Source organism: Pantherophis guttatus, chromosome 1, assembly GCF_059756535.1.
Source record: "Pantherophis guttatus breed Tessera chromosome 1, ASM5975653v1, whole genome shotgun sequence".
Lineage (NCBI taxonomy): Eukaryota > Metazoa > Chordata > Lepidosauria > Squamata > Colubridae > Pantherophis > Pantherophis guttatus.
Genome location: NC_142063.1, coordinates 189,820,748 through 189,845,817, shown reverse-complemented (window position 1 = coordinate 189,845,817; position 25,070 = coordinate 189,820,748). Strand labels below are relative to the sequence as shown.

The 25,070-nt window shown below is 37.0% G+C and overlaps 2 protein-coding genes across 6 annotated transcripts in view; one reads left to right on the top strand and one right to left on the bottom strand.

Annotated features, from left to right (window-relative positions):
* Window positions 1–533, top strand: part of PAQR8 (progestin and adipoQ receptor family member 8) — a 34,903-nt gene extending 34,370 nt beyond the window's left edge. For all 4 annotated transcript variants that reach the window (XM_087882258.1, XM_034432521.3, XM_034432520.3 and 1 more), the window contains one exon: window positions 395–533. In XM_087882258.1, coding sequence (XP_087738384.1) covers window positions 395–466 — 72 coding nt within the window. In that variant the 3' untranslated portion in view covers window positions 467–533. The remainder of the gene's footprint in view (window positions 1–394) is intronic.
* Window positions 534–1,623: 1,090 nt separating this feature from the next.
* TRAM2 (translocation associated membrane protein 2) overlaps window positions 1,624–25,070 on the bottom strand; it is a 39,093-nt gene continuing 15,646 nt past the window's right edge. For both annotated transcript variants that reach the window (XM_087882259.1, XM_034432529.3), the window contains exons 2-11: window positions 21,855–21,918; window positions 20,577–20,686; window positions 18,866–18,982; window positions 13,308–13,366; window positions 11,317–11,401; window positions 10,773–10,843; window positions 9,577–9,681; window positions 8,938–9,081; window positions 7,596–7,765; window positions 1,624–6,807 (exon numbers count right to left, since the gene is read on the bottom strand). In XM_087882259.1, coding sequence (XP_087738385.1) covers window positions 6,734–6,807; window positions 7,596–7,765; window positions 8,938–9,081; window positions 9,577–9,681; window positions 10,773–10,843; window positions 11,317–11,401; window positions 13,308–13,366; window positions 18,866–18,982; window positions 20,577–20,686; window positions 21,855–21,918 — 999 coding nt within the window. In that variant the 3' untranslated portion in view covers window positions 1,624–6,733. The remainder of the gene's footprint in view (window positions 6,808–7,595; window positions 7,766–8,937; window positions 9,082–9,576; window positions 9,682–10,772; window positions 10,844–11,316; window positions 11,402–13,307; window positions 13,367–18,865; window positions 18,983–20,576; window positions 20,687–21,854; window positions 21,919–25,070) is intronic.

The window sequence follows — 25,070 nt, the reverse complement described above, 5'->3', positions numbered from 1 at the left end:
GATTTTATTTGAATAGCAGGGACTTTGTTTGGATTTTGTAACAAGTAATAGATTTGAAAACGAAATTGAAATGTAAGAATGAAAAAGAAAGAAATGTGATTAAAAAAATTATCTGGGTAAAATTGCATTATTTCAGTATTTGGAAGGCATTTGGAATTGTTTCCTTCTCCCAATAGCCTATTATGTCTGTGTTTTCACATACTCCATCCAGCAATTAAAAAAAAAATATTAAAAAAGGAAACAGCCTACTCTGAAGATTAGAAACAAAAAATCTTACTACTGCAGATTAACTGTACATGCTCTTAGGACATGTGGCAATTTTAAAAACATGAAAGTACAGCATTTGCAACTTTTCATTGATTTCTCTCTCTCTCTCTTTTTTTTTTTTTTGCAGCTTATTAAAATGTGTTCTCATGGGGAAAATCAGATAAGATACCCTGACTTCCTCAGAGCTTTCCAGTGTTGATTAGTTCGAAACTAGCAGTTACCAGCTGTACAAGATCAATTTCAATTAAAAACGCTAATTATTGAAAGCTGCTCTGGTATTCCTTCCTTTTTCTACCATATACTCAACTTACTTGACAAAAAGATTTTGTCCAGATTACTTGACAAAAAGAGTCTATTATAGCTCTGATCCTTCTAGTAGAGTGAGGGTGGTTATCTCAATTCATATAATTATGGGTAGATCTTAATTTTATTACCTGGGAAGCAAATGACACTTGTGGGCTTCTGTGTCAATGTAACTATCCTTTAGTCCTTTAGTAATAGACCTACTTTATCAGTTATGAACAATATGCCTGTCTCCCACAGTATATCCCAGCTGGTTCAGTCTGGCAGGGTTGGCGTGCTCTGGGTTCCATCTTTCAGGTCCCTGGAAGTGTGTTCTCTGTAGCAGCGCCTATGTTCTGGAATGCGGTCCCCCTGAGATTTGTATGACTCTCACACTACTCACTCCAAATGTGTGGCTTTTCACTGGGGCCTTCAGTGAGTGCAATTGACACTCCTTTTCTTTCTTTGTTTCCATCCAGAATTGGGTTGTTACTTGTTTTAAAATGTTTTTAACAATTTGTAAACCATCTGGAGTTGCATCGGGTGGCATGTAAATTTATTTTATTATTATAACAAATGCACAGAAAAGTTAAATCCCTTAATCATTCATCTTATGCCCCAGTGAAGTTGAAAACATGTATTACAAGAACCTCAGAATTTAGAACTTTCCAGTCCCTAAAGCGAGGGGGATGGGGGGGATGGGACGGGGGGGGGACACGGATATTTAATGGCAGTCTGTTATTAATATGATTTCCTTTCTGTTGCCTGAAGCAAATAAAATTATAAGCCTTCATTTAAGAAAGGATAAAACTTACTTAAGTTTACATATAAGAACCAAGCAAGCTTTATCTTATATGTTTCAACAGAGCCATTACACTTGTTCTGTCCAGAATTTTCTTCTTTGGGACTTCTTACAATCTCAGCATATTCCATAGGAGTTTCAAACATGTTCAAATATTCTGATATTACTCAGCCAGGCAAGCAGGAAGCCTGCAGCAATGAACACCAAGCTGGTTAAGAACCATATTTGCATAGTTCATGGCGAAGAATAAATTAGTAGTGAATGAACAATGGTACTTTTCATCATTCTATGCCTTTTTTATTTCAGAAAAATAGTTGTATCACAGATTGCTTTCATAAAAGCACTTTAACAATAACAAAAAAATCATAAACAAATTGGATTTTTCAATGGTGAAAATAAAACGTTGAGAAAAAAAAAATCCCCCAAAATTGTCCCTTCCCTCCCTGCAAACCAGGAGACAACAAGATTAAATTTAAATATGCAAAATTAGGCTTAGATTTGGTCCATAATTAGAATTACTAATGGGAAAAAACCCAGCCATGTACACTTCTAATATAACATTTTCTGCACTATACTGTCATTTGTAGAACAATTATAATACTTAATTTCTGAAGAAGGTCAACAAAACAAAGCCCTTAGAAATAACCCTGATGTAGCTGTGGTTTCAGGATAATAAAGATTTTTTTCTTCTTCTGGAAGACACAAAAGACTGTATAGAGGTAAATGGTTTTCCACTTAATAGTATCAGAAACAACAAAATCTTAATTTCAACCAGACTGACAGCAAATTATTTGCAACCTTCACAATGCATTTTACATAACACTACAATTTGTTTAAAAAACAAAGCCTAAAAAAATTGTATGGGTAGGACATTTAATTATTTTGCTAGCTGCTTTATCCCATGGATAGTTCAAAGAAAAGCAAACCATATACTATTTCCAAAATCACAAAGATTTACTACTTACTGAGCTTTGGAACGCTTAGTTAAATCTCAATATTATGCTACAAAACTTTATTAGGCCAGGGATAAGCAAATTTGTGCCCATTGCAACTTCTTGAACCCCATCATGCTCCCTAACTTTTTAAAAACAGTTTCAATTTTTAAAAAAGTTAATAAAATTGGGAAGGTGGCATACTTTAAAGTGAAGCACCAGCCTCTAGCATTATCTGCAACCCTGAGGTCCCACAGGGGTAACAAATAATATCTGGGGGCTAGTTCACCATTTGTTAAATGGGTATTTTGTGACTGACCATATCTAACCTGACACTCATTCTGCAAACATGCTCAGCATATATTCTCAAAATTCCAAACATACTTTGACCCAAAACATTTGCTTACCCTTGACCTAGAACAAGAAAGAAAGGAAAGGCACTATGAGGTTCTCCGCACTTAATCCTGTGTTAAAGGAAAAATAAGTCCCAGAGCTAATGATGTTGCCCCAACCCAAACAAATATAATTACATTATAGAGAACTACTTTTCCCATTTCTTTCCCTCAAGATGAGATCACTCACAACAGATCATAAATCGATACAACCTTTTTTAATTGAGTAGTGGGAGAAGCAGAGTATAGAGGAACCAAGTAAATTAAGATTCAGGCTCTTATTATTTAATTTAGAGTGAGATGCTTAGTGTATGCTTACTCATACAAAGGCAACCTTAGGTTAAAATCCCATTTGTGTTGGTGGGTTGTCTCTCTTTAGATCCACACACAATATCTACTGAGACAGCAATTTGAAGCAGACCATTAGTGCTGGAGAGGAAAGATAACTCCCACCAAGTTATTTTCACTTGTATTGTAACACCAAGATCTTTTATTTTGAGAATGAAAGCACCCAAAGTAAAAGGCAATTCTCCATAAAAGGTGGCACAAATTGGTGATGTCTTACGTATGTGTAACTTTTGCTTAGAATTGCAGTTTCAATGACCGCATAGTGTTTTTTAAAGGCCCTGTTCCTAAATAATTACAAAACTAAGCAGAACATCTAATTCTAGCAACAGACGCTGTGAAAGATGCTCAAAAGCAGTTGTTCAAAAAGTTTTAGAACTACAATGACACATTCAAAATTAAAACCAAGAGCATCTAATCTGCTATGAAAATGTTTGTGATATTATGGATTGTTCCATATTACAAAAGAGATTCTTGCATCTAGAATAGTTCCAACAATTATACTTATCAAGCAACTACTTATGGTCAAAAAGGCATAGAAATTGAAGCAAAGCATCCAGCAAAAGTTGCCCCCTTTTTGAATAGCTAAACTAGTGCATACAGTATAAGTGAACTACAACAATACATATACAAAGAAAAACCAATATTAAAGATAAAAAGATTGGAAAGTCTATTTGATAATGTAAGGCACTTGCACAAAATTGTACTACAATTGAAAACCTGGTGCTGGATGAAAGGAGTTGAACTAACTGGGTCAAGGTAAGGCCTGTTTGGAGGCTTTTTTTGCAGCTTTCTAGAACAAATTCTTTGGGAAACCTAAGTCTTTTGACTGAGCTTGGTGCAAAGTCAGAAAGCTCCATTTAACTAAGATCAGAATTAACAAAAAGGATAAGGAATTCCAATTTAGAATTGGTGATGATGTAAAGAATTGGTATATAAGAAAGCCTACAAATTGCACATATATTTTGGGACCCCCAAAGCACTCCCAAAAAGATGCAAGTAAAATATTTGGATTTTTATTTTATTTTATTTTATTTTATTTTATTTTATTTTGCATTTTGGTAGCTTTGGGGAAAAACTGAAAAGAGTGCAGTGAATTCATTATGTTTCCAGAGACTCAAAACACTTAAAAATCAGGGCAATTTTATTACACCTACTATTGCAAGATGATCATCAACATGCCATAGAGGCCCAAGAGAGGTCCTTCTGGTGGTAGAAGCCATACATATCTGCTTTGCAATAGTGGTAGGCTTTCTGTTAGGCGCAAGCAATAGAGTTATCACATTCACATAAGCATGTAAGTTGGCTCACCATATCTGACCTACTTAGCACCATCCCTAACCCAGTTTACTCCTTCACTCCTGTATAAAAATGATACAGATGAGGTATATTTAGAACTCAATAAGAGCTAAGGAATGACAGGCACACTATGGTATAGTTGATTTCAGCTCAGAAGGGCTCTGATCTGAACATTTCAAGATTTTGGTGGGGGAAAAAATAGCTCTCTGTACAGTATCAAGTAGTGCCAAGCAGCATTAAAGTCCATTGCAAGAGAAGGATAAAAAGAGACAAATGATTCTTCAGAGATACAAATATTGTAAGCAGTTTATAGAGTCTTCTTCACCTCTTAAAGTCCCCCCAAATTTTACAGCTAAGCCTGACTCATGAAACTTACTGCTACTCATTAATCATGCACTGCTGTCTGCTAAGACTGCAGCAATCCCTCTTAACAGTTGATCTAAATGCAAACCAGAGATGCTCTGGCAGGATGAAACTCATGGCTAATGTATTTGGTTTGGCAGGTCTTAACTTATGCAGACCTACTTTAGACACAATAAAAGCATTCACAAAAAGGAGTAGTTGGGTCAAATCCTGGGACACACTACCACTAAGTATGTATTCTATTGATTTCATTCAATCTATTAATGAAATAGATATTTCTATTCCAAATTATGGCAAAAGAGCATTGAAATCCAAAGTTTCTTCTTTGTATTATTTGAAAAGGAGAACAACATTGTAAGATGATCCAGTTACACTAGGGCTTAAAACAAGACATAGTCATGAAGCAACTCTGCTGAATAAAATATGTTTAAGCATACACAAAGGAGAACAGTAGACACTTTTCATTAAAACAAAAAACATTAAAGATGTACAGAGTAACTCTAAAAGTTTTGTTTGAACAACCCCAATTTTTTTGTAGGTGCCAAATCAAGTTAATTAAAAGAAATGTAGGAATGGGTGGCTTCCGAGGTAGATTTCACTTTTTAATATCATCCACCAGCTTTACAAATTGTGCTCTCCCCTTTTGAGACATTATTCCTTCTCTCCCCTCCCCTATCTTTCATAATTGAACCTCATTGAACCTGCTAAGCAACTAGGAACTAAATTGCCTTCAATCTGAATAAAAACAATCTCTATAGTTGTAGAAATAAGAACACCATGACAGGCGTGGATTCAGAACCTATTAGATGCAACTTAGAAAAAGAGATGCTTGGGAAAACAAATGACAGATTGCAATTCTATACCACAATGAAATGGAATAAGCCTATCTGAATTTGCTGGAATTTACTTCTCAGAAAATATGCATAGGAGTACATTTCATAGACAAAATATTACTATTCTATGATTGGATGATGTTAAACATGAATGACTCAAACAACAAGGCTACACTAGCACTTCCTTAAGAAAGTCAACAGATAAAATCTTCAACATGAAAGATATTATCCTATTGTGAACGTGTCTTCTCTTCTTCACTAGTAAAAATGCCCTGAGCTCCTTTTTAAATGAATGGAGAAACTTCTCCCTTCCCTCAAGATGCTATAGGCTGAGACTTCCTAAGCCAATGAAGATGAAAATCATACTTCACTCATACTAAACTGACAGGACAAGTACATTCTCCTTTTTTTAAGGAAAATTCAATTGTTTCCAAGAAAACATTAATTCTGTTTTAGGACCAGAAGAGAAAGATAAGAAAGAGGACCATATCTGTTCCAGTCTTCAGAAGGTAGCTAAAGCTACAAATGAAACTTTAACTTTGAAAACTGAGCATGATAAATCACAAACAGATAAAAGTAACCATCTGTATCTTTCCATCATGTTAGGAAATGGTATCCTAACCATTTTACAAAGCTTACTGAATGGGTAACATAATTACAGAATTCAGATTAGAGGATGCTCTTTGAACAGGACTAAAACTGCATTTCTTTCAAAACCTATCCTTGCAAGAGTGCATTTTCTAGAGAAACCAGAATTTACAGTTCCCCAAATCTACTCTCAGAACCAAATTCCATCATGGGCTAAAGCTGTAATCTCTCCAAGCCAAAAAACAGTTGTAAGGAAGTGAAGGAGAAAAAGGGTATGTTGGGAACAGAGTTCTAACCCCCCCCCACACGCACATTTCTGGGAGCATGAAAACAAGCAAAACTTTTTTTTTTTTTGAATTGCACAATACACAACAGGACAAGGAAAAGCTTTTGGTGTTCTTAAGCCTCTCTGTCAAGGATGAAGGCCTTTTGGTTATTGCAAAAAGAGACAGAGACAGAAAGACATGAGGATGGGGGAGGAGAGAAAGTGAGCTTGTTCACTCTGTGGGCACATCACTTGAGGTGAGCATTGTGAAGACAGAAGAGAGGAAGGTGCTTCGTATTTCCAGAGTCCTCATTCTTGCACCTCTGTCTCCTCCTCAAACATCCCATGTCGGCTGTGCTTTGGCTCTACGGAGACTTGAGTTTCTTGTTCCGTGGTGAGGTACCGTTTTCTGCCTTTACTACTCCATTTTCATGGTAACCTGTAATGGAGAGTGGGGAAGGGGAATAATAACGAGAATTTTGTTTTAATAGATTGGTTTCCCTATCATGTTTCTTGAAAGAGAGACAGTGGTAGCTGATAAAAGACTTCCAGTTAGGACATGGCGACACAGTCTTCTTCAGAAATGTCATGTCACCTCATTGCCCACTGCAGATTTCCCCAACCTTGTGCTCCCCAAATGTGTAGGACTGAATTCCCTAGAATCTTCAGCTAGCAGAACTACTGAGTGAAATCACAGTGAAAGAGGCTCCCTCGCATAACTCACAACACAATAAAGTAGATAGAAGCAGCATCACAGGAAGTATTTCTAGCATAGCAGTAGCACTGATGCCACTGCTGAACCAAAAACCTTGAGCCAGCATAAGTCACTTATTTACATGCTTTAATTCAACAAAATATTTGCATATTGATATGCATTATATTATTCATCACTGCCTTTTATATGTATAATAAAAGTAAATTAAACTGTATTGCATATTCATGGAAATAATTCTTTGAATGAAATGCACACACTTTGGTGCTGGGTGACTAGGTGCAAGTCACAGAAGGTCCATTGCTTAAAGGAGACATTTTCTCTCCCCTGCTTCCAAATCTTTGATAACTCGGTTCTTGTAATTTTTCATTCTTATTAAATACTTTTATTGAAGTATTTAATTAAAAATCTACTTCCCAATTAGTTATTTTAGCCAATCAACATTTAGCAATTGAACTGATTAATAAGAGGCATTCTGCAGCTTTAGTACATGGTCAATCGGGCCGGATGCTCACCAGATTCCCTTTTCATTGTCTTTACTTGCTGTTTGAAGTGGACAGTGGCTGGAACCCTTTTTCTAGTGTTCTGCTCATTCCAGTATTCACGCCAGCGTCGCAACTGAAAATGAATGAAGCGCCACATCATCCAGGCCTGTGAGAAACACACCAGAAGCAACACGCCCATCCTAGGAGGAGGCAAGGCAAACATATTTGGAATAAGCACATTTGGATCTGGTCTGTTCTAGGGTGAGAATCATCACCTGCATGCAGTCACAGCTCCTTCAGGGGTGAGCCACGGGGGAGCCTTGTTCACTCTTCCTCAATGATCACTTGATCAGCCCTCTGTTAACTGAGAAACAGGGAAGAGATGGCTGTTTCTCTGCCATTAATGGCAGGAACCAGTGACCCTGTTTAGCATTACAACTTCCCCAGGGAAATAAGCATGGTCAGCAGGAGGGATGGTAAAGCTTTACTGCAAAAGTCAAGACCAATCCCACAAGTTAAAGCAATTTAACTGTCTAAGAAATGGTTTTCTTTTTGGAATGACTTAAGATAAGATAAATTGAGGTTTAAGAAACCGGGCCCTCTCTACAGTCTACTTGTATATTGGTAGGTAGGATTTTTGTTTTGCTCTGCAACTATGCACAAAATCTTTAAAATCTTTAAAATATGGTAGCTGTCTTTATTCAGATTCGCACAACAAATTATCAAGCTTATTACTTTAAACTTGTTGTCTTCATTTACCTAGAACATGAGTTCTATAATAATATCATTGTTATATATAATAGCTTTAAGCATATTCTTCACACCCATTTTTTGTATGCAATAAAAATCCAGGAATGTAACAAAATAGTGACCAATTAATTTTTATGATTACTTTATGATTAGTCAATCACAGAAGATTGGGCTGGGCTATGCGAGACTTCATGCCCACCCCTTTCTAGAATGAGTTCCTTACATGCCTTCCTATTGATATTAATCCTGGTTAAGCAGTGTATCAAAATTAATGCTACAAAGCAATTTCCCCCTAGCCAGGATTGCTTTGTCCATCAGTTTTAAAACAGTAGTGAAGAGGGGATTCCTCAACAAAGGCCAATCCCCTACCAACAATGGTGTCACTGTACTAGTTAACAACATTAAAGCCATCAAGGCAACCATTTTTACTAAAGAAATATGTACAGAAGAAGAAGCAATAATGCTGTTACTTTTCCCCAATCTATTTATCATGAGTAAGTAATGTGAATAATTACATCTATTCTAAATGAACAGAGAGATGAAATGACAATCCCTATTTTTTTCTAATCATCAAGGCCCCAAGCCATCTTTCTTCAGCACCCAGAACTCATAAAAAACTTACCTGAAAAGCAAAGTGTTGAAGTTTCCTTTTTCAGGGTTAAATGCCTGGTTCTCCACTCGAGCCAGCCCAAAGCCAATGACCAGCACAGAAAGGGTGAGGGTGAAAAGTCGTGAGATGACAAAAACTACTGCCCATGCATTAAACCTTATGAAATTAAAAAAAAAATGATTCTTGCATTAAAATGTGTCATATTTCACTTTATAGCAATTGTCACTATGCGCTGTTCTCTGGAAGATTGTCAAAGTAACTCGACTCCTGCATCAGAAGATCTGACATATCAATCACTCAGAATGCAGATCTTCCAGTAACATCGAAAGCTGAGATCAATCATCTCATTTTTGATAAACAGATTTGCATCAAGTATTGAATGTTTGAGTCAAAAAAAATTGTCCATGTAATTCTTTATCCTCATAGATTTAAATCTACGGTTTTTCCTACTTAGTAGAAAAAGGAATTTTATTCCCAAGCTAATAAGCCATCATATTCAAGTTATGTTAGCAGTTGCTTTATTTTAGCAGTAAAACATGATACTGCACATTAGAAAGGACAATCCAGCTCCAGGATTACAAAAAAGTTTACTGGTGAATTTTAAAAGAATTCTTTGGCCACATTATCCAAAGTTCATCCAAGAGCACTTACAACTTTTCATTGTTTTCATCTGTGAAATAAAAAAGGCGAGCCATGTGGAAGAGGAATTCAGCAACATACTGCAGCAGCAACAAGATTAGTCCCAGGCGTGTGAGGCTAGAGACAAGGAGGAAAAATGTTTCATGTTTGTTGAACTTTCTCCATGAAAACTGTATGAGTGAGCAAAACTAGGTATGGATGATGGACAGAAGTGTTAATAAATCATAGCTCACCCTTCCCTTACAAAATCCATCAATGAATCCTGATGTGTTTTATCAAACACCTGCAACTCTTAAATGAAAATAACATGATATGTGCAATATGGACTAAAGCCAATGGCATTTGTTTCCGAAAACACTTATATTTTAAAAAATGTAAAAGCTTGAGATTGGTCCAAAGTCACTCAGAGACAGCTTTTGTGCCTAAATCGGGATTGGAACTCATAGTCTCCCATAGTCTAACCTGATGTATTAAGAAAAGTAACAGAAAACAGAATAACAGAGTTAGAAGGGACCTTGGAGGTTGTCTAGTCCGACCCCCTGCTTAGGCAGGAAACCCTACATCACTTCAGACAAATATCCAATAGCTTCTTAAAAACTTCCAGTGGTGGAGCATTCACAACTTCTGGAGGCAAGTTATTCTGCTGATTAATTGTTCTAACTGTCAGGAATTTTTTCTTTAGTTCTAGGTTGCTTCTCTTCTTCATTAGTTTCCACCCATTTCTTCTTGTCCTGCCCTCAGGTGCTCTGGAGAATAGCTTGACTCCCTCTTCTTTGTGGCAGCCCCTGAGATATTGGAAGACTGCTATCATGTCACCCCTAGTCCTTCTTTTTATTAAACTAGACATACCCAGTTCCTGCAGCTGTTCTTCATGTTTAAGCCTCCAGTCCCCTAATCATCTTTGTTGCTCTTCTCTGCACTCTTTCTAGAGTCTCCACATCTTTTTTACATTGTGGCAACCAAAACTGGATGCAGTATTCCAAGTGTGGCCTTACCAAGGCATTATAAAGTGGTATTAATACTTCATGTGATCTTGATTCTATCCCTCTGTTTATGCAGCCTAGAACTGTGTTGACTTTTTTGGCAGCTGCTGCACACTGCTTGCTCATATTTAAATGGTTGTCCACTAGGACTCCAAGATCCCTCTCTCAGTTACTACTATTGAGAGAGGTACCACATATACTGTAAAAGTGCTCAGTAACACTTACTTTAAGAGATATGCTCCTGATATATGCACTAGATAAAGGGTGATATATTGCAGCTGACGTGGAATTTCTTCCTAGGAAATAAGGAAAAGTCAGTGTTAATTTTAAGAATACAGGAAACTGGTTGTATATATCTGCATTATCTTAAGTTGCTCCCAAAGCAACTGAGGATTAGAATCAGGATTATTCATAAGCATTATATGAATCCATTTTCAAAACCTTCTGTTCAACCTGATCCTGTGAGTTATCATGGTAATATTATAGCTGAGTAGAGGAGAATGATTCTGTCCGGCAGTTTGGTTTCTGTCTGAGCTACAGGAGCAGGGGAGCTCCCTGTATTTTCTGCCACACTGGCAGATTATGCATTTATTTAACCAATTTGCTAATGGATTAATATTAGGGGTCCCTGTTGTAGGTGGAGAAGTGGTAGTATACTTATACTACAAAAGAACAGTTTTGTAGTAGTGAATTTGGGGGTAATTATTTCAGCCTTTGAAACATATCTTAAAATAAGTGTGAAGAGAAAGCTCCTTGAGTTGGCACTCACCTTTCGCACCTTCTGGAAATATAATTCAGGCAATGTATGCAGCCAGTAGGACAACTGACAAAGGTAGAAAAACTTAACCTGGAACCTAGAATGTAACAAATAATAGCATTGAGCAAACAGTTACTGTAAATATTTTTTCTGTTCTTCCTACTGTGTTATGAACATCTCTTTATGAAGCAGCCTGCTGTGAAGTTGTTTTAGGAAACAGCAACAAATTTACTTTGGAATATAGCAACTATCCATCAATATGTAGCCTCCTACAGTAGTTGGTAATACCTACTCTACTCACAAATAATTAAATTACCAAGCACCAGTGGTGTTATTTGTACCGTAATTTCTTTCTATGATGGAAGGAGAAGGGAAACAAGCTATTTTTGCTAATTGTATGCAATACCCCACTGTATTTTGATTCCACATACAGAGAAGCATATATCCACATTATATTACTATGCTTTCTCTAGGAAGAGATGCAAGTTTCATGCTTGAACAGGTTGTTATCTATATAATGGGCATGAGCTTTTGCTGGACTTCATAAACAAGAATCACAACATTAGTGGCAGTCAATTTTAATTCAATGCAATTGTTTAGTTCCTTATAGGACAAAAGCTTTAGGAACCCTGGGCTAAATATAATCACTGTCTCAAACTACACACTGTATCCAAAGGATATACATGTAGAATCAGGTGGCAACCAAGCATATTAATAATATTTAGCAGTAGGAATAATGAAAGATATTTATGCCCCAGAGACAAGTGCTACCAAAAGTCCTCAGACTAGGAAGATCTTACTTCTATTTTCTGTTCTGAGAATCTTCTGGACAAGTTAAAATCTTTCTACCTATCTGTGGAATACCAACTAACTCAATGACTTTAAATACTAGTGGCTTATTTTGCTGCTGCGTCTACCCACAAAAGAAAGATTAAAGTCCTTTTAAAAAGTTTAAAAATCCTTGAAGTATAAGGAGAAATAATAAGAGCTTCAGATATGGTTGAGGTCAACTTGGCTCACTGAATTTTAGGATTTAATGAAAGGCACATTGTTAGAGAAGTCTGTTAAACAATAGAGATTTATTTCTGAACTAGGCTACATACAGGGTAATATACATTTCTTTTCATTTCTTCTTTTCATGCAGAGTAATTTGTTTTGGAAAAATGTAATGCATGATATGGTACTTGGCTTCTGGTAAAATAATCACTAGAAAAAGTTACCAGAGTAATAACCAAACAAGGGAGGATTACAACTGGAAGACAACACCTGTAAAGTTCTTTGCTTGCACTATAAAATTCTTAATTGGAACACTTTCTCCCTTGGAGTTGTCATAAAGCATGAAAAATTCTTGGAGGGCAAAGAAATGATATTAAGAAGCATATTAAGAAACTGCTTGTTTCTTCGTATGTACATGACTTATATTACTATCATTTTTAGATCAACGTCAAGAGTACCACCTTTTCTTTCCTAGCTGTATGCTCTTTGTGAAGCTGTTGACAGTGCATTAAATGGAGAAAGACATACATGGGTAGAGTCATCCCACTTCTCCATTTAGCCAATGGTGCTCTTCTTGCCATTTTGTCATAAAACTAAAATAAACCTGAGAGAGAGAGAGAGAGAGAAAAGAGAAAACTCCAGTCTTACCCAGATGTGTCAAGTGTCTGTAATTACCCTGTCTCATCCTTCTATCCAATACAACTCCTGTTCCTCTCAGAAACGTGAGGTGCCTCCTCACTGCTAGATAGACTCTGCATCTCTTGGAGCTTGGGATGTCTTAAAAAAGCTAGGTTTGTGCTTGCAATCTTGGGATTATTCACACGAGGGAGCTATGAGATTGCTTTAGAAGCCCTGAAGCCCTGAATGCCCTGTTTTTGCCACCATTACTCACTGCTGACCTCAGACAGCCAAGAGGAAGGAAGTGGTTTTGTTCAGTTGTACAATAGTTATGCTGTGGCTCTCTTGAAAAGTAGAAATAAAAAATTACCAAAGCATTAAATACTTACGGGAGATGAACATGAGGGTAGCTTTCCCACAGACTTTTGGGGTTCGATAAGTATCCTTCCTGGAGAGAGGAAGAAAATCAGAGGAAGACACATAAGTCAGCAGCCATCTTTGCTATAATGACCCTTACACAAATTCTTGTGACTCATGATAAACTATTGTATTTTTCGGACTATAAGATGCACCGGCATATAAGACACCGATTTTGAAGAGGTAAGCAAGAAAAAAAAGTTTGGCCCTCCCTAGGCATTTTTGCGAGGCGCACAGAGGGTTTGGGAGGCCTGCAGAGTGCTCCTGGGGGCTGGGGAGGACAAAAATGCGACGCGTGCGGGGTTTGGGAGACCAAAAATGGGCCTGTTTTTGCAAAAACAGAGGCATTTTTGCCCTCCCCAGCCCACAGGAGCACTCTGCAGGCCTCCCAAAGCCTCTGCACGCCCCATTTTTGTGAAAAACAGGCCCGTTTCTCGCAAAAATGGGACGCACAGGGCGGGGCTTCAGTAGGGCAAAAATGGCTGTATTTGGTGTGTAAGATGCACCAACATTTCCACCTTATTTTAGGAGGGAAAAAAGTGCATTTTATACTCTAAAAAGTATGGTAATGATCAGCAATCCTGATAATCCATCTAGATGTTTTCGATTGGATCTTCTGAACTGGTTCTTAAATTCTCCCTTTTCCTCAGAGGCAGAGGCCCACAGACTCAGGTGAGAGAAAAACTTGTGGTCTCCAGCTGGGCTGCTCATGTGGGCTCGCTTCCTGGCTGCCCTCTATTTGCCATTACTGTGGCAAGGGATCAAGGCAATTCTGGGAATCCCAAGGGCAAGATCCAGAACGAGAGTCCAGTACGTTGGCCAAGCTGGAGGAAGAGGAAGCAAGATGGAACTGGCTGTTGCCCTCAGAACCAATTGTTGCTTAATTCAGATAATATTCCCGCTGATATCCAAGTGGCTGGGAACTTATGTATCAAAAGCTAAAGAGTCTTCTGCAAAGGCAAATCAGTTGTAGATGAGGAGTCTAGCCATTCTTTTCTTTGAGAGCCCAGATAATTCCTATTATTGAATGGTTTAAAAGTAAAGACACTTTGTTTAAAAGAAATGAGAAAGGTGAATTCATCTTGGGGAAGACTCACTGTACAGGTAGTCCTTGACTTATAAACATTGGTTAATGACCGTTTGAAGTTACTATGGCACTGAAAAAAAGTGACTTTGGGATCACTGCAGCGTCCCCATAATCATGTGATCAAAATTCGGACACTTGGCAACTAGCATATATTTATGACAGTTTCACTGTCCCAGGGTCATATGGTCACCATTGGTAACATTCCCACCTGGCTTCTAACAAGCAAAGTCAATGGGGGAAGCCAGATTTGCTTAACAACCACATAATTCTGAAGTGATTCACTTAACAACTGTGGCAAAATAGTCGTAAAAATGGGAGCAACTCACTTAAAAAATGTCTTGCTTAGCAATGGAAATTTTGGGCTCAATTGTGGTTGTAAGTCGAGGACCATCTGTATTTTAAACTTAGCTTTAGATTATAGTAATGATTTCCCAAGCTACTTTATAATCTTAATCACTCATATAAACAATGTGGTGGGAAGGAGTATCTGCAAAGGGTACAGGATACCTCCAAAGATGATAAGGAGTTAAAATAATTATTATTCTCCTTTTTTCCCCTACACTCTTTTTTCCCCATGACACTACGTATGCTGCTTAAAAGGTTTAGATGAAAGGTCTCCAAAGTTTTGGGCAATTTTGGAATTATGAGACCATTTTGAGAGTATCTTCACAACAGGCACTCTGGAAAGGCTTTCCTATTCACAAAATGTATGCAATGAGGATAATGTTACTTGCAAAACATTTATTAAGATTCTGTCACCTCTCCTAGAGCCCTCATCCCATTCTTCAGAATTTTCATTGCTTCACCTTTTGCTGGACAGATATACATATTTCAGAAGAAAGCAATAGAACTCCAGCTCCTATCACATTTGTGTTCTTCTCCATTATTATTACTTTAATCTACATTTTTATATATAACTCAAGGGGACTAACATATTTCATACTCCTACCTTCCAATTTCCCCATAAGAATAACCCTGTGAAATGGGTTAGGCAGCGAGAATGAGTAGCCCAAATTTAGCTAGCAGAATTTCATGCCTAATGAAAGTCTAGAACTCCCAGATTCCTAATTTCTAGGCCAGTACCTTGATGCTTCACCATTACACCAACCCATGTCTCTTGGAAAAACTTAATGCCATTTTTGGAAGCAAAAATACTTATTGGAAGCAAATATACGTGTCCCAGGATAACGTTGCAAAATCAAATCTGGATCAGTCACCCAAAAAACCCCTGATCTGGTGACTGACCTAGATTGGATCTTGCAAAGATACTTCTAGATTCTACTGCTTTGTTTTGCAGCAAGTTACTTTTCCATTTCTTTTAATTTAAATATTTCAAAAGTAGTTATTTATTAAATGTTTCCAAAGAAGAAAACCCAGCTCTATAAGGTTATTTTTTTTTTTGTTATAGGCTACTCTATGCATTTCAGAGCTATTTCATATGTTTGTAGAAGATGATCCAGAATATGATGTAGTTCAATGTGTTAACCCCTTCTGAGTTTTATCAGTTCAGTTCCCAACATATGGGTTTCTGGATACACTGCAACCCCAGAATATGTTCATTTAGGAACACAAAGTTGTTCCTGTTCCAAGCAACCCAAGAGATACACATATCAGCCTATTCCACAGGAAAATCCTACAACATTACATATTCTCATGTGAAATGCTTTGTACATCTCTAACATGTCAGATGGATTGGAAATCTGGTAGGCCCAAGGAAGCGGTTTGGAGGGACAAAACTTTGGAGGTTTGGAGGGACCTTCAGGCATCATTTTTAAGAGCATTGTGTAAATTCATAATACAGATGCCAGAAAAAGTAATCCAATCAAACAGGAAGGAATACAGCAGTTTTTATTAATTGTGTGATCATCAATCATTTGTTCTGATAGCAAATAAGACTGTCACAGTAGCATTTTTCTAATAGATTACCATCGGAAACAAACAAAGGCGATGGCTGCTAATTGTAAGCCCTATTTTTGAGCAGCATCATATATCTGCTTGGAAAAAGAGAAAGTGGGAATAGAAAAAACCCAGCTTTTCATCTAGCAGAACATTCACACACTCTTATGACTCTGTTCCTAGAAAGCAAACAGTAGGAGCTAAACACATTAGTACCTCTTTCTACCCTATAAACACAGGTTTCTACCAGGATAGAACAAAAACTGGGGGGGGGGGAAGCAAAACCTAAAATAGATTGGAAATTTAGACACAAAATCCAGAAACTCCTGAGACCTGAATTTACAACCTCAGAAATGTATAAAGAAGCAATCCCAATTTCTAATATTATGGCTCTATAACTTGCAGATTAACAGCTTTAACCAATTTCTTAGGCAACAAGAGGCCCTAGTTAAGACATCAAGGAATAAAAGGGTGGCATGTGGAAAGTGCAGAAAGGGAAAAGCTTGATTTACAAAAGCCACAAATTAAAGTAATTCAGCTTGTTTGCTTTCAAGGCAGATGGACTGGAAGGTGTGAGAAATGGAAGCAATGGGACAGACACTCCCACCTCCTTCATTTTGGAAAGGACTTTTGGAAGCTCAGCTGTTCCTCTCAGAAGCATCACTTCAACTAATTAAATCAACAAGAAATAGAATGATGATAATAAATGCACTGTAATAACTGTAATAATAGCTGCTTTTAAAGTGGTTTTCCTAGCCATTGCTAAAAACATTTAACTTGCCAGTGTATTTACAGAGCATCAAATAATTAGTGAAACATTAGGAAAAGAAAGCAGAACAGGAAGATTTGCTTGTATTTATTTATTAACTTACAAAAACTTATACAGCCACCTAATTCATTCTTAGTGACTCCATAACTATAACAAAATATTTATTATACACAACCCACATCAAAAAGATCAAGGAACTGAACCAAATGAGATTCCTATATCATTAATAATTGAAAGCATACTTAGTTCACACCACTGCACTCAACGTTTTGCACATTTGGACAGCACTTGAATATATAGTTCCTAATTCATTGGAATATTTGCTCACTTTTAAGTACAAGATGCAAACATAACTAAGATGGGGGAAATATATGTTCATAAGATTTAAAACCAGTTGAATTTCATCTAACAATCCAATCTGACACTTTTATGATAAGACATATGCAGCATTTGCATCCAAAGTAGAAGGTGATTCAAACCCAACACTGGCATGCTAATACCTCCTTAACATGCATGTTATATTTTTTTGGACTAGTCTGAATACAAAATGGCATAGCTTCTTAAGGGCATTACCAGCAGGTAAAACTGGCATGCCTATGATGAAGTACCTTTCTTGCTTTGGAACCAAATGCACACCTCTAAGAAAAAAAGTTTTAATTATGTTTTGAGTTACTAAAATTTATCAAAATATTCAAAGAGGAAGACTACAATTCTTGATTAGCGTCCCCAGAATCTGCTTCATAATAGTGCCACCATCTTTCAATGATATGACAATACTGCACTAATTTTGGAGTGGTGGGAATTAAACACTGAAACTTCCCTTGATATACTATCTGGTATGCTTTGATACTATCTGGTATACTCATTTTTCACATTATCTTCCCCATATTCCTAAACTTGCGATTTCTGTCATGCTTTCTGATGCTCCTGTGTTGCTTTTTTGCTTTACCACTCACTTTCTCCCAGTATTTAATACATTTGATCTCCACCTGCCACTTTGCTTCTTCTACTTTCTCCAGTCATGTACTACAGCTCCTGATGTATTCCACAAAGTACAATCACTAATGCCAAAATAGTTTAATGTTGATGCATCAAAATGATTTCTTCATATACTATTGCTGGGTAAGTTGAAAATATGTCTGTTTCCAACTTCTGAAAAACCATATATTGTGAGCGGTCCAGAGTTAATTTGGATTTGGGTAGTGCCTAAATTTAATTCAGTAAATAAAACCAAACCATGCAGGAGATGGACATTTTCCTCAAATTCATACCTATTCTGACACAGAGGATTATTTAAGCCTCTATACTGCATGCAAATCCTCATTCAGCAAAGTTCTGCTAAGGATTTTTGACATTTACTGCAAGCTAAATTTAGGTCTAAAATACCATATTCTAGGGGAAAAAGTCAAGCAGTAACTTCTGAAACAAAAGACCCACAGATCTGAAATATTTTCACTGGCTACGAAGAACTCCTTCAATCAATTCATCATTGTATTGTTTTTATTGTTCTATAAATCATTCATATTCTGATTAATGTTTTGAAAGATGAAAATTCAGTTCTTTTCTAATCATGTCTTTAAAACTAATATAGATTAAAACCTGTCACATTCTTTTTCTGCATAGATTAACAGCCACTAATGCAGAAAGAATGTGTGTAGTAGCACTCTTACTAGCACAGTTTCGAGGGGAGGGGGGAAAGGAGAGGAGAGGAGGAAATGGGGAGGGGGAGGAGAAGGGAGTGGGAATGAAGGAGGGAAGAATAGATTAAGGTAACTTACTGTTATTATTACATATAAGCACCAAACCATAGAGGCAAGATGAAATGCTACCAGCTGTCCAGATTCATTGAATTTGCTGTGCTTGATTTTGGAAAGATGAAGTCGACGGTTAATTTTCTAGGGAAAAAGAAGAAATCAATAAAAACAGGGAAAAAAAGCCACAAACATTTCACCCCACTACCCAGGAAAAAAGCAAGGAAAAAGCATGAACAGAGCTTGACGGATATGCATTACACCAGCTCAGGAAATGACCTGGAGATCTAACATGGAGTGTCACACATTTTGACCTGGATTATGATTCAGCATCTATTATTGCTGCTGGCCATTCTCCTTCCACGCAAAATGAAACAGGATTCCCAATTTATTCATCCCAGGCTTCCCAGAGACAGGAACAGAATTTTATGCAGGATTTTGGACCAGGACGCAAAGACGTTCATCGTGGGTGATAGTGGCAACTCTCTTTCACTTGGAAATAAGCAGAAGCTGCTGGATATTTTAGTATTGTTTTTATATCATAAATTCCATTTCTAAATTGAACAGTGTGTTTTCTAGATAACAAAATTGCTAACATTAAAATATCATCATGATCATTATGATCATATCAACATACAAACATATAGTAGATACTATCAATCATTGTTATAAAGAATACTATCTTCCATATTAACATCAATTATATAAGCATCAAAATATTTACTAATCAATTTTTCTTTCTCATATAATCCATATAGCTACTGGATATTTTAGAATTGCCTCTAAACTGTAACCAAACATACCAGAAGATGCTTGAAGCAGTTTACAAAGGTCTTTGCCTCCTTTAATCAAACAAGCTACCGTATTTTTCAGAGTATAAGATACACCTACCTTTTTTGGTGACGAAAAGAAGAAAAAGAAATCTCCCTCTGCTCGTTGCAGCAAACAGCCTGCTTTACTTTCATTTTCGTTTTCAGTAGCTTGATTAGCACAAGGGAAAAAAAATCTGCTCCAGCAATTTACCTCTTTGCAGCAAGCAGCAGAGCCCTGCTCAAAACAGCTAAGAGCAAATCAGCTGAGAGTCGGGAGGCAGATCCAATCAACTTGTGCTAATTAGGCTGTGCTGAAGCTGAAAGGAGATGTTTTTCTTGCCGTTTGCTTGCAAAGAGGTTACTGCTGTGAGGCAGAGGCCAAAGGGTGGGAGCCAGTGGGTGGGCGGGGCTACATTTGGTGTATAAGACACACCTAAATTTTCACCCCCTTTTAGGGGGGGAAAAGGTGTGTCTTACACTCTGAAAAATACAGTATCTTTACTAGCGACCCATGGGCAGGATGGAGAAAACAGGGTACTGCAAACACCAGCTGTGACCAGAAATTCTCTCCCACCCACCATATGGGATGGGGGAAGAGAGAAAAAGCTTTCCCACTCCCTCCAACAAGAAGGAACATGCCTGTAGAGAAAACTGACTTTACCCCAGGCAAGGAAAATGAAAGGAAAAAAAGGAAAAACAGAAAAGATCCAAAGGTCTGATAGGTTAAAAGGACAGTTTATATTCAAGAAGGGGAAAATTCACATCTGCCCACCTCATGCTTCAATAAAGTTCACTGCAAAACGAAAACTTTAAAGTTACTTTACAATCTCAGTTGTAACAAAGGATTAGAAATGTGGAGGAAGGGGAGGTTTGTGCCAAAGGTTCATGCACCTTAGGTTTTCTATTGAGCCCGAGGTAAGACTTACATCCAGTGCATATTCCTGCACCACAGCATGCAGAATGATTGCTATGAAGATGTAGAAGAGGATTGTAACCAAATCCTTCAGCCCGTAGTGATAAAGAACAATTTCACCATCTAAAGGAAACGAAACAGGGAGTGGGGGAAACAGATAAAAATCAAAAAATTAAGCTGAGAAACCATTTCGGAACCAAGACTTTTCAAGACAGATACAAAGAAGCAGAACCAAAGAAGGAAAGAGAGAGTTTAACGCTGGCAAGAGACAGAAATTAAACCTGCAAATATTAACCAGTTTGGCTGCATAGGGGGCAACTATGAATGTACACAGGTTTGCCCTGTGCTCCCACTAGTTCAAAATGAAAACTCATTTGATCATCCAAGTTATCTACAAGTATTTGTATGTATAGGTAGTCCTCGACTTACAACTACTGCTTACTGACTGCTCAAAGTTACAATAGCACTGAAAAACAGTGATTTATGGCTGTTTTCCACACTTATGACTGTGGCAGTATCTCCATGGTCATATGATCAAAACTGACGAGGGTTGCTAAATCCCAGGGACATGTGATCAGCTTTTGCAAACTTCTGACAAGCAAAGTGAATGGGGAAGTCAGCTACACTTAACTGTGGTAAGAAAGATCGCAAAATGGGGCAAAACTCACTTAAAATTGTCTTGCCTAGCAACAGAAATTTTGGGCTCAATTGTGGTTGTAAGTCTAGGATTACCTGTATATATCAGCAGGCACATACAGTATATCTGTTGTCAATCTCAGTACTCATTATCTGTGCTACATAAGAATTGTGACTCATTCTAGACTGAACTGTTATTAGACACTGAACAGATGCATTCTAATCTCTTTTTTACATTTTTTTTTTACAGAATTTACTAACTTTGGCCCTGTGTTAGATCACTTTACAAGATTTATAGAGGAAATGACTACAGTACTCATTATCTGTGGTACACATGAAAGCTTCATTGTTTAGAAGCTCCTATGTTGGGAACTAGGGGATATGTAGTTCCAGCACATCTGGAAGGCTGATTATTTTACTCATATGGAAATATTTTTATTTTAAGTTTCCTTGGTTCTGTATGTTTGTGCATACCTATACATGTGAGCATGTGAATGTTTATGTTTGCCTATTAAATGCACAGTAAAGATATTTACCCCACAATTAATAGAAAGCCAGTTTGAGGTTACAACCACATAGGTTTCGAGTTGAGTGAAACCTGAGCACGCTGACTACAAGGCAGAGGTTTTCAATTCAGTGGACTAAATACTCTTACCTGCTGTCAGCACACTGACATTATACTGAGGTAAGATGAACAAGAAGGCAGTCTTGGCTGTAACCTGTGAAGATAAAATACATTTCCAGGTTAGCTTGCTTCATTCCAGTATCATAATGACAATTCTTCTCATCAATCAGTCAAGTATCCTTTCAGGCAGAACCAGGAATTACAATTGTTAAGTCATGCTGATCATTAAGCAGGTCATCACTCGACTATGCCCAATTTTATGACCTTTTTTTGTGGCAGTCGTTAAGCAAACTCTATGGTCAAAAAATGAACACATTGTCCTCAATGTGACTTTTTTTTTTTTTTGCCAGAAACCAGAAGTAAACAAGAAATGAAATTTCATTAATTGTGGTCATGTGACAGTGGGATGCTGCAAACATAAGACATAAATGTGGGCCAATTGCTGAGTGTCCCAAATGCAATCATGTAAAGGAAGGGGGGGTGGCAGCCATTGCATCTTTGAATTTAGGTCATAATTGCCTTTTGGGAGGAGTTCATCGTAACCGCTTGTAAGTCAAGGACTACATGTAGTAGAAACGAAATATAATTTTAGCCTTCATGATTTTATGTTGACATCTGAAATAATATAGTTTCCTTGAACTATAGATTGTAAGAAATGTTTTTACAACCTTGAGTTCTCTGTCCTCCACCACTCTAATCTTTAGGAATGCCTGAGGAATAATAACTAAACAGGAGCTTTCTTTTCAGTATGTAGTTTGCTGCCCCATACAAATAATTAATGAATCATATCAGACTGGTTCTGTCCTAGAAGCTAGCTTTTGGCCCGGAACTACTTTCCGGTAATTCATTTTATTCAAAATGTTAGCTATGTGTGGAATATTATTTAGCTATAGGTGGAATACAGGTCTTTTATATAAAAGTCTCTGAAATACATGCATTTCAAACCTAGCATGCTATATTGACGAATATTAGAAGAACTGAGTGCTACATGGACCCACTGGTCTGATAATCTAGCAATATGAGTTATCAGAAGTTTCTCATCATTGTACATCATTTGAATTTATAATTATTGTCGAAAACTTGTGGTAAATTCTGAATACCAATTTATTAAAATTTTAATAGATTTTAAATTAGTTTCTTTGTTATAGATGCATAAAAATTATTGACTGAAAAGTTTGCAAACTGCTTATCTCATTTTATTTACCCAATCACAGAAGCACCTTAATTAAATTAAATCAACTCTGAAATTGATTTAAACTATTATATTTAATTACATTTCATGTATGTACAAGAAGACATCCTGTTTACTAGTGGTATCCTTTATTCTCCTGCAAAATTTACACAAACAAACATTATAATATTTATTGAATAGAATGGAATAGAATGTATCTATTCTTGATGAACCTATCTTTTCTTTTACCTATCTTTTCTTTTATGTACACTGAGAGCATATGCACCAAGACAAATTCCTTGTGTGTCCAATCACACTTGGCCAATAAAAAAAATTCTTCTCTTCTCTTCTCTTCTCTTCTCTTCTCTTCTCTTCTCTTCTCTTCTCTTCTCTTCTCTTCTCTTCTCTTCTCTTCTCTTCTCTTCTCTTCTCTTCTCTTCTCTTTATTGCAAGGGATTAGCTATCCTGGCAATATTAATCAAGTATTTCCATTACTGTCTGAAGGTCTGGAATGCAGTTCAACAGATAACTACAAGTTTCCAAATTCCTGATGGCTGCACTTCATTAATAAACATATCTCCACAACACAAATACCTTCTCCAGACTTCACCAACTGACCTCGAATCTGGGAGATAACAACTGTTATGATAGATAAACTATTATGCTTATAACCATACAGATTCAACGCAACAGATCTGAATGTTGCCTTGAATCAAAGAAGAGACTTGGAAAGTTAAAATAACATAGCATATGAAGAGAATACTGGCCAAACTCTGTTTGAAGAAAGATAACTGGAGACTACAAACCTGCCAAGTAAGTGTCCTTGAAAAGAACTAATCACAAAACAAAACATTTGCTTTAGATAAATAGTACCAGTATTTAAGGGCCATCCTCGGCCAAAAAATGCTTGCTTGCAAATGATAATTTTGTTGTGTGAAATTTTGGAGGCTTATCCCTAAAAGATGGAATTGCACTTGTAAATATAATTCTTACTTCAAAGTTTCAAGAACCGGCCTTTTTACAAGGAGAGGGGGGAACAAATTCAAAGGAGTTTTGAAACAAACTTGGACCTTTCCCCTTACAATTGAACAGGTCTCATCATCCTAAAAGCATTTATGTGCTTACAATTTTTATCTCATTCACTTAAAAATTAAGAAATTACATCTACTGGTGTTTTCCTAGTATGGGTCAAGAAAAGCCATAGCTCTCATTTCAGTCAAAGTCTTGAGTAACTAGGCCCTGATTAAGCCTAACTCAAATCAGGCATTATTCTAAAGGGTGCAAACCAAATCATAAGATCAGTATTATTTGTTTGTTTGTTTGTTTGTTTGTTTAAATTTGTTTACTGCCCATCTTGCTTGAAAACAACTCTGGAAAACATAGAACATTAAAAGCAATAAAACCATAAAAGACAAATATTTCTAATATTAATAAAAATTACAATCCAAGTGAAGTTGCAGTTAACAGATGGGGAGGGGGGAAGAAGGATGCTGGGGAGAGGGGGGAGATGGGATTTTCTCGTAATTCATCAATAATCTCCAGTGTAACACTCTTCTGTTGGGGCCCCAAGCCAACTGGTAGAGCCAGGCTTTCAGGCCCTTACAGGTAGTCCTCAACTTATGACTGATAACTTGGTGGCCATTCAAAGTTCCAATGGACCCTGCAAAAGGTACTTACAATCCAGTTCTGAAGTTCCAATATATGTCCCTTGTGGTCACATGACAACACTTTATGATTTTATTTTATTTTTTTGCTGGAAACTGACATTTGCTCCTGTTTTTGGCAAAAATGTCCCATAGCAAACAATATGTCCATTTTACAGCAATGGCATTCATTTAACAACTACGGTGTTCACTTAAGAATTGCCACAAAAAGTTATAAAATTGGGTCTGGTCATGGTCTATTACAGTCCTAAGTGTGACTGCAATTTCATTAGTTTCAACTGAATTTAAACTGCCAAGGAAAATCCACAAACAAACTTGCTGCCAAACAATTGGAGAAAATTCTACAAGTGATATTTCCTCAACTGTCCACCTGTGTGGACACATTCTTATCAGGTACACCAGAACTGCCCC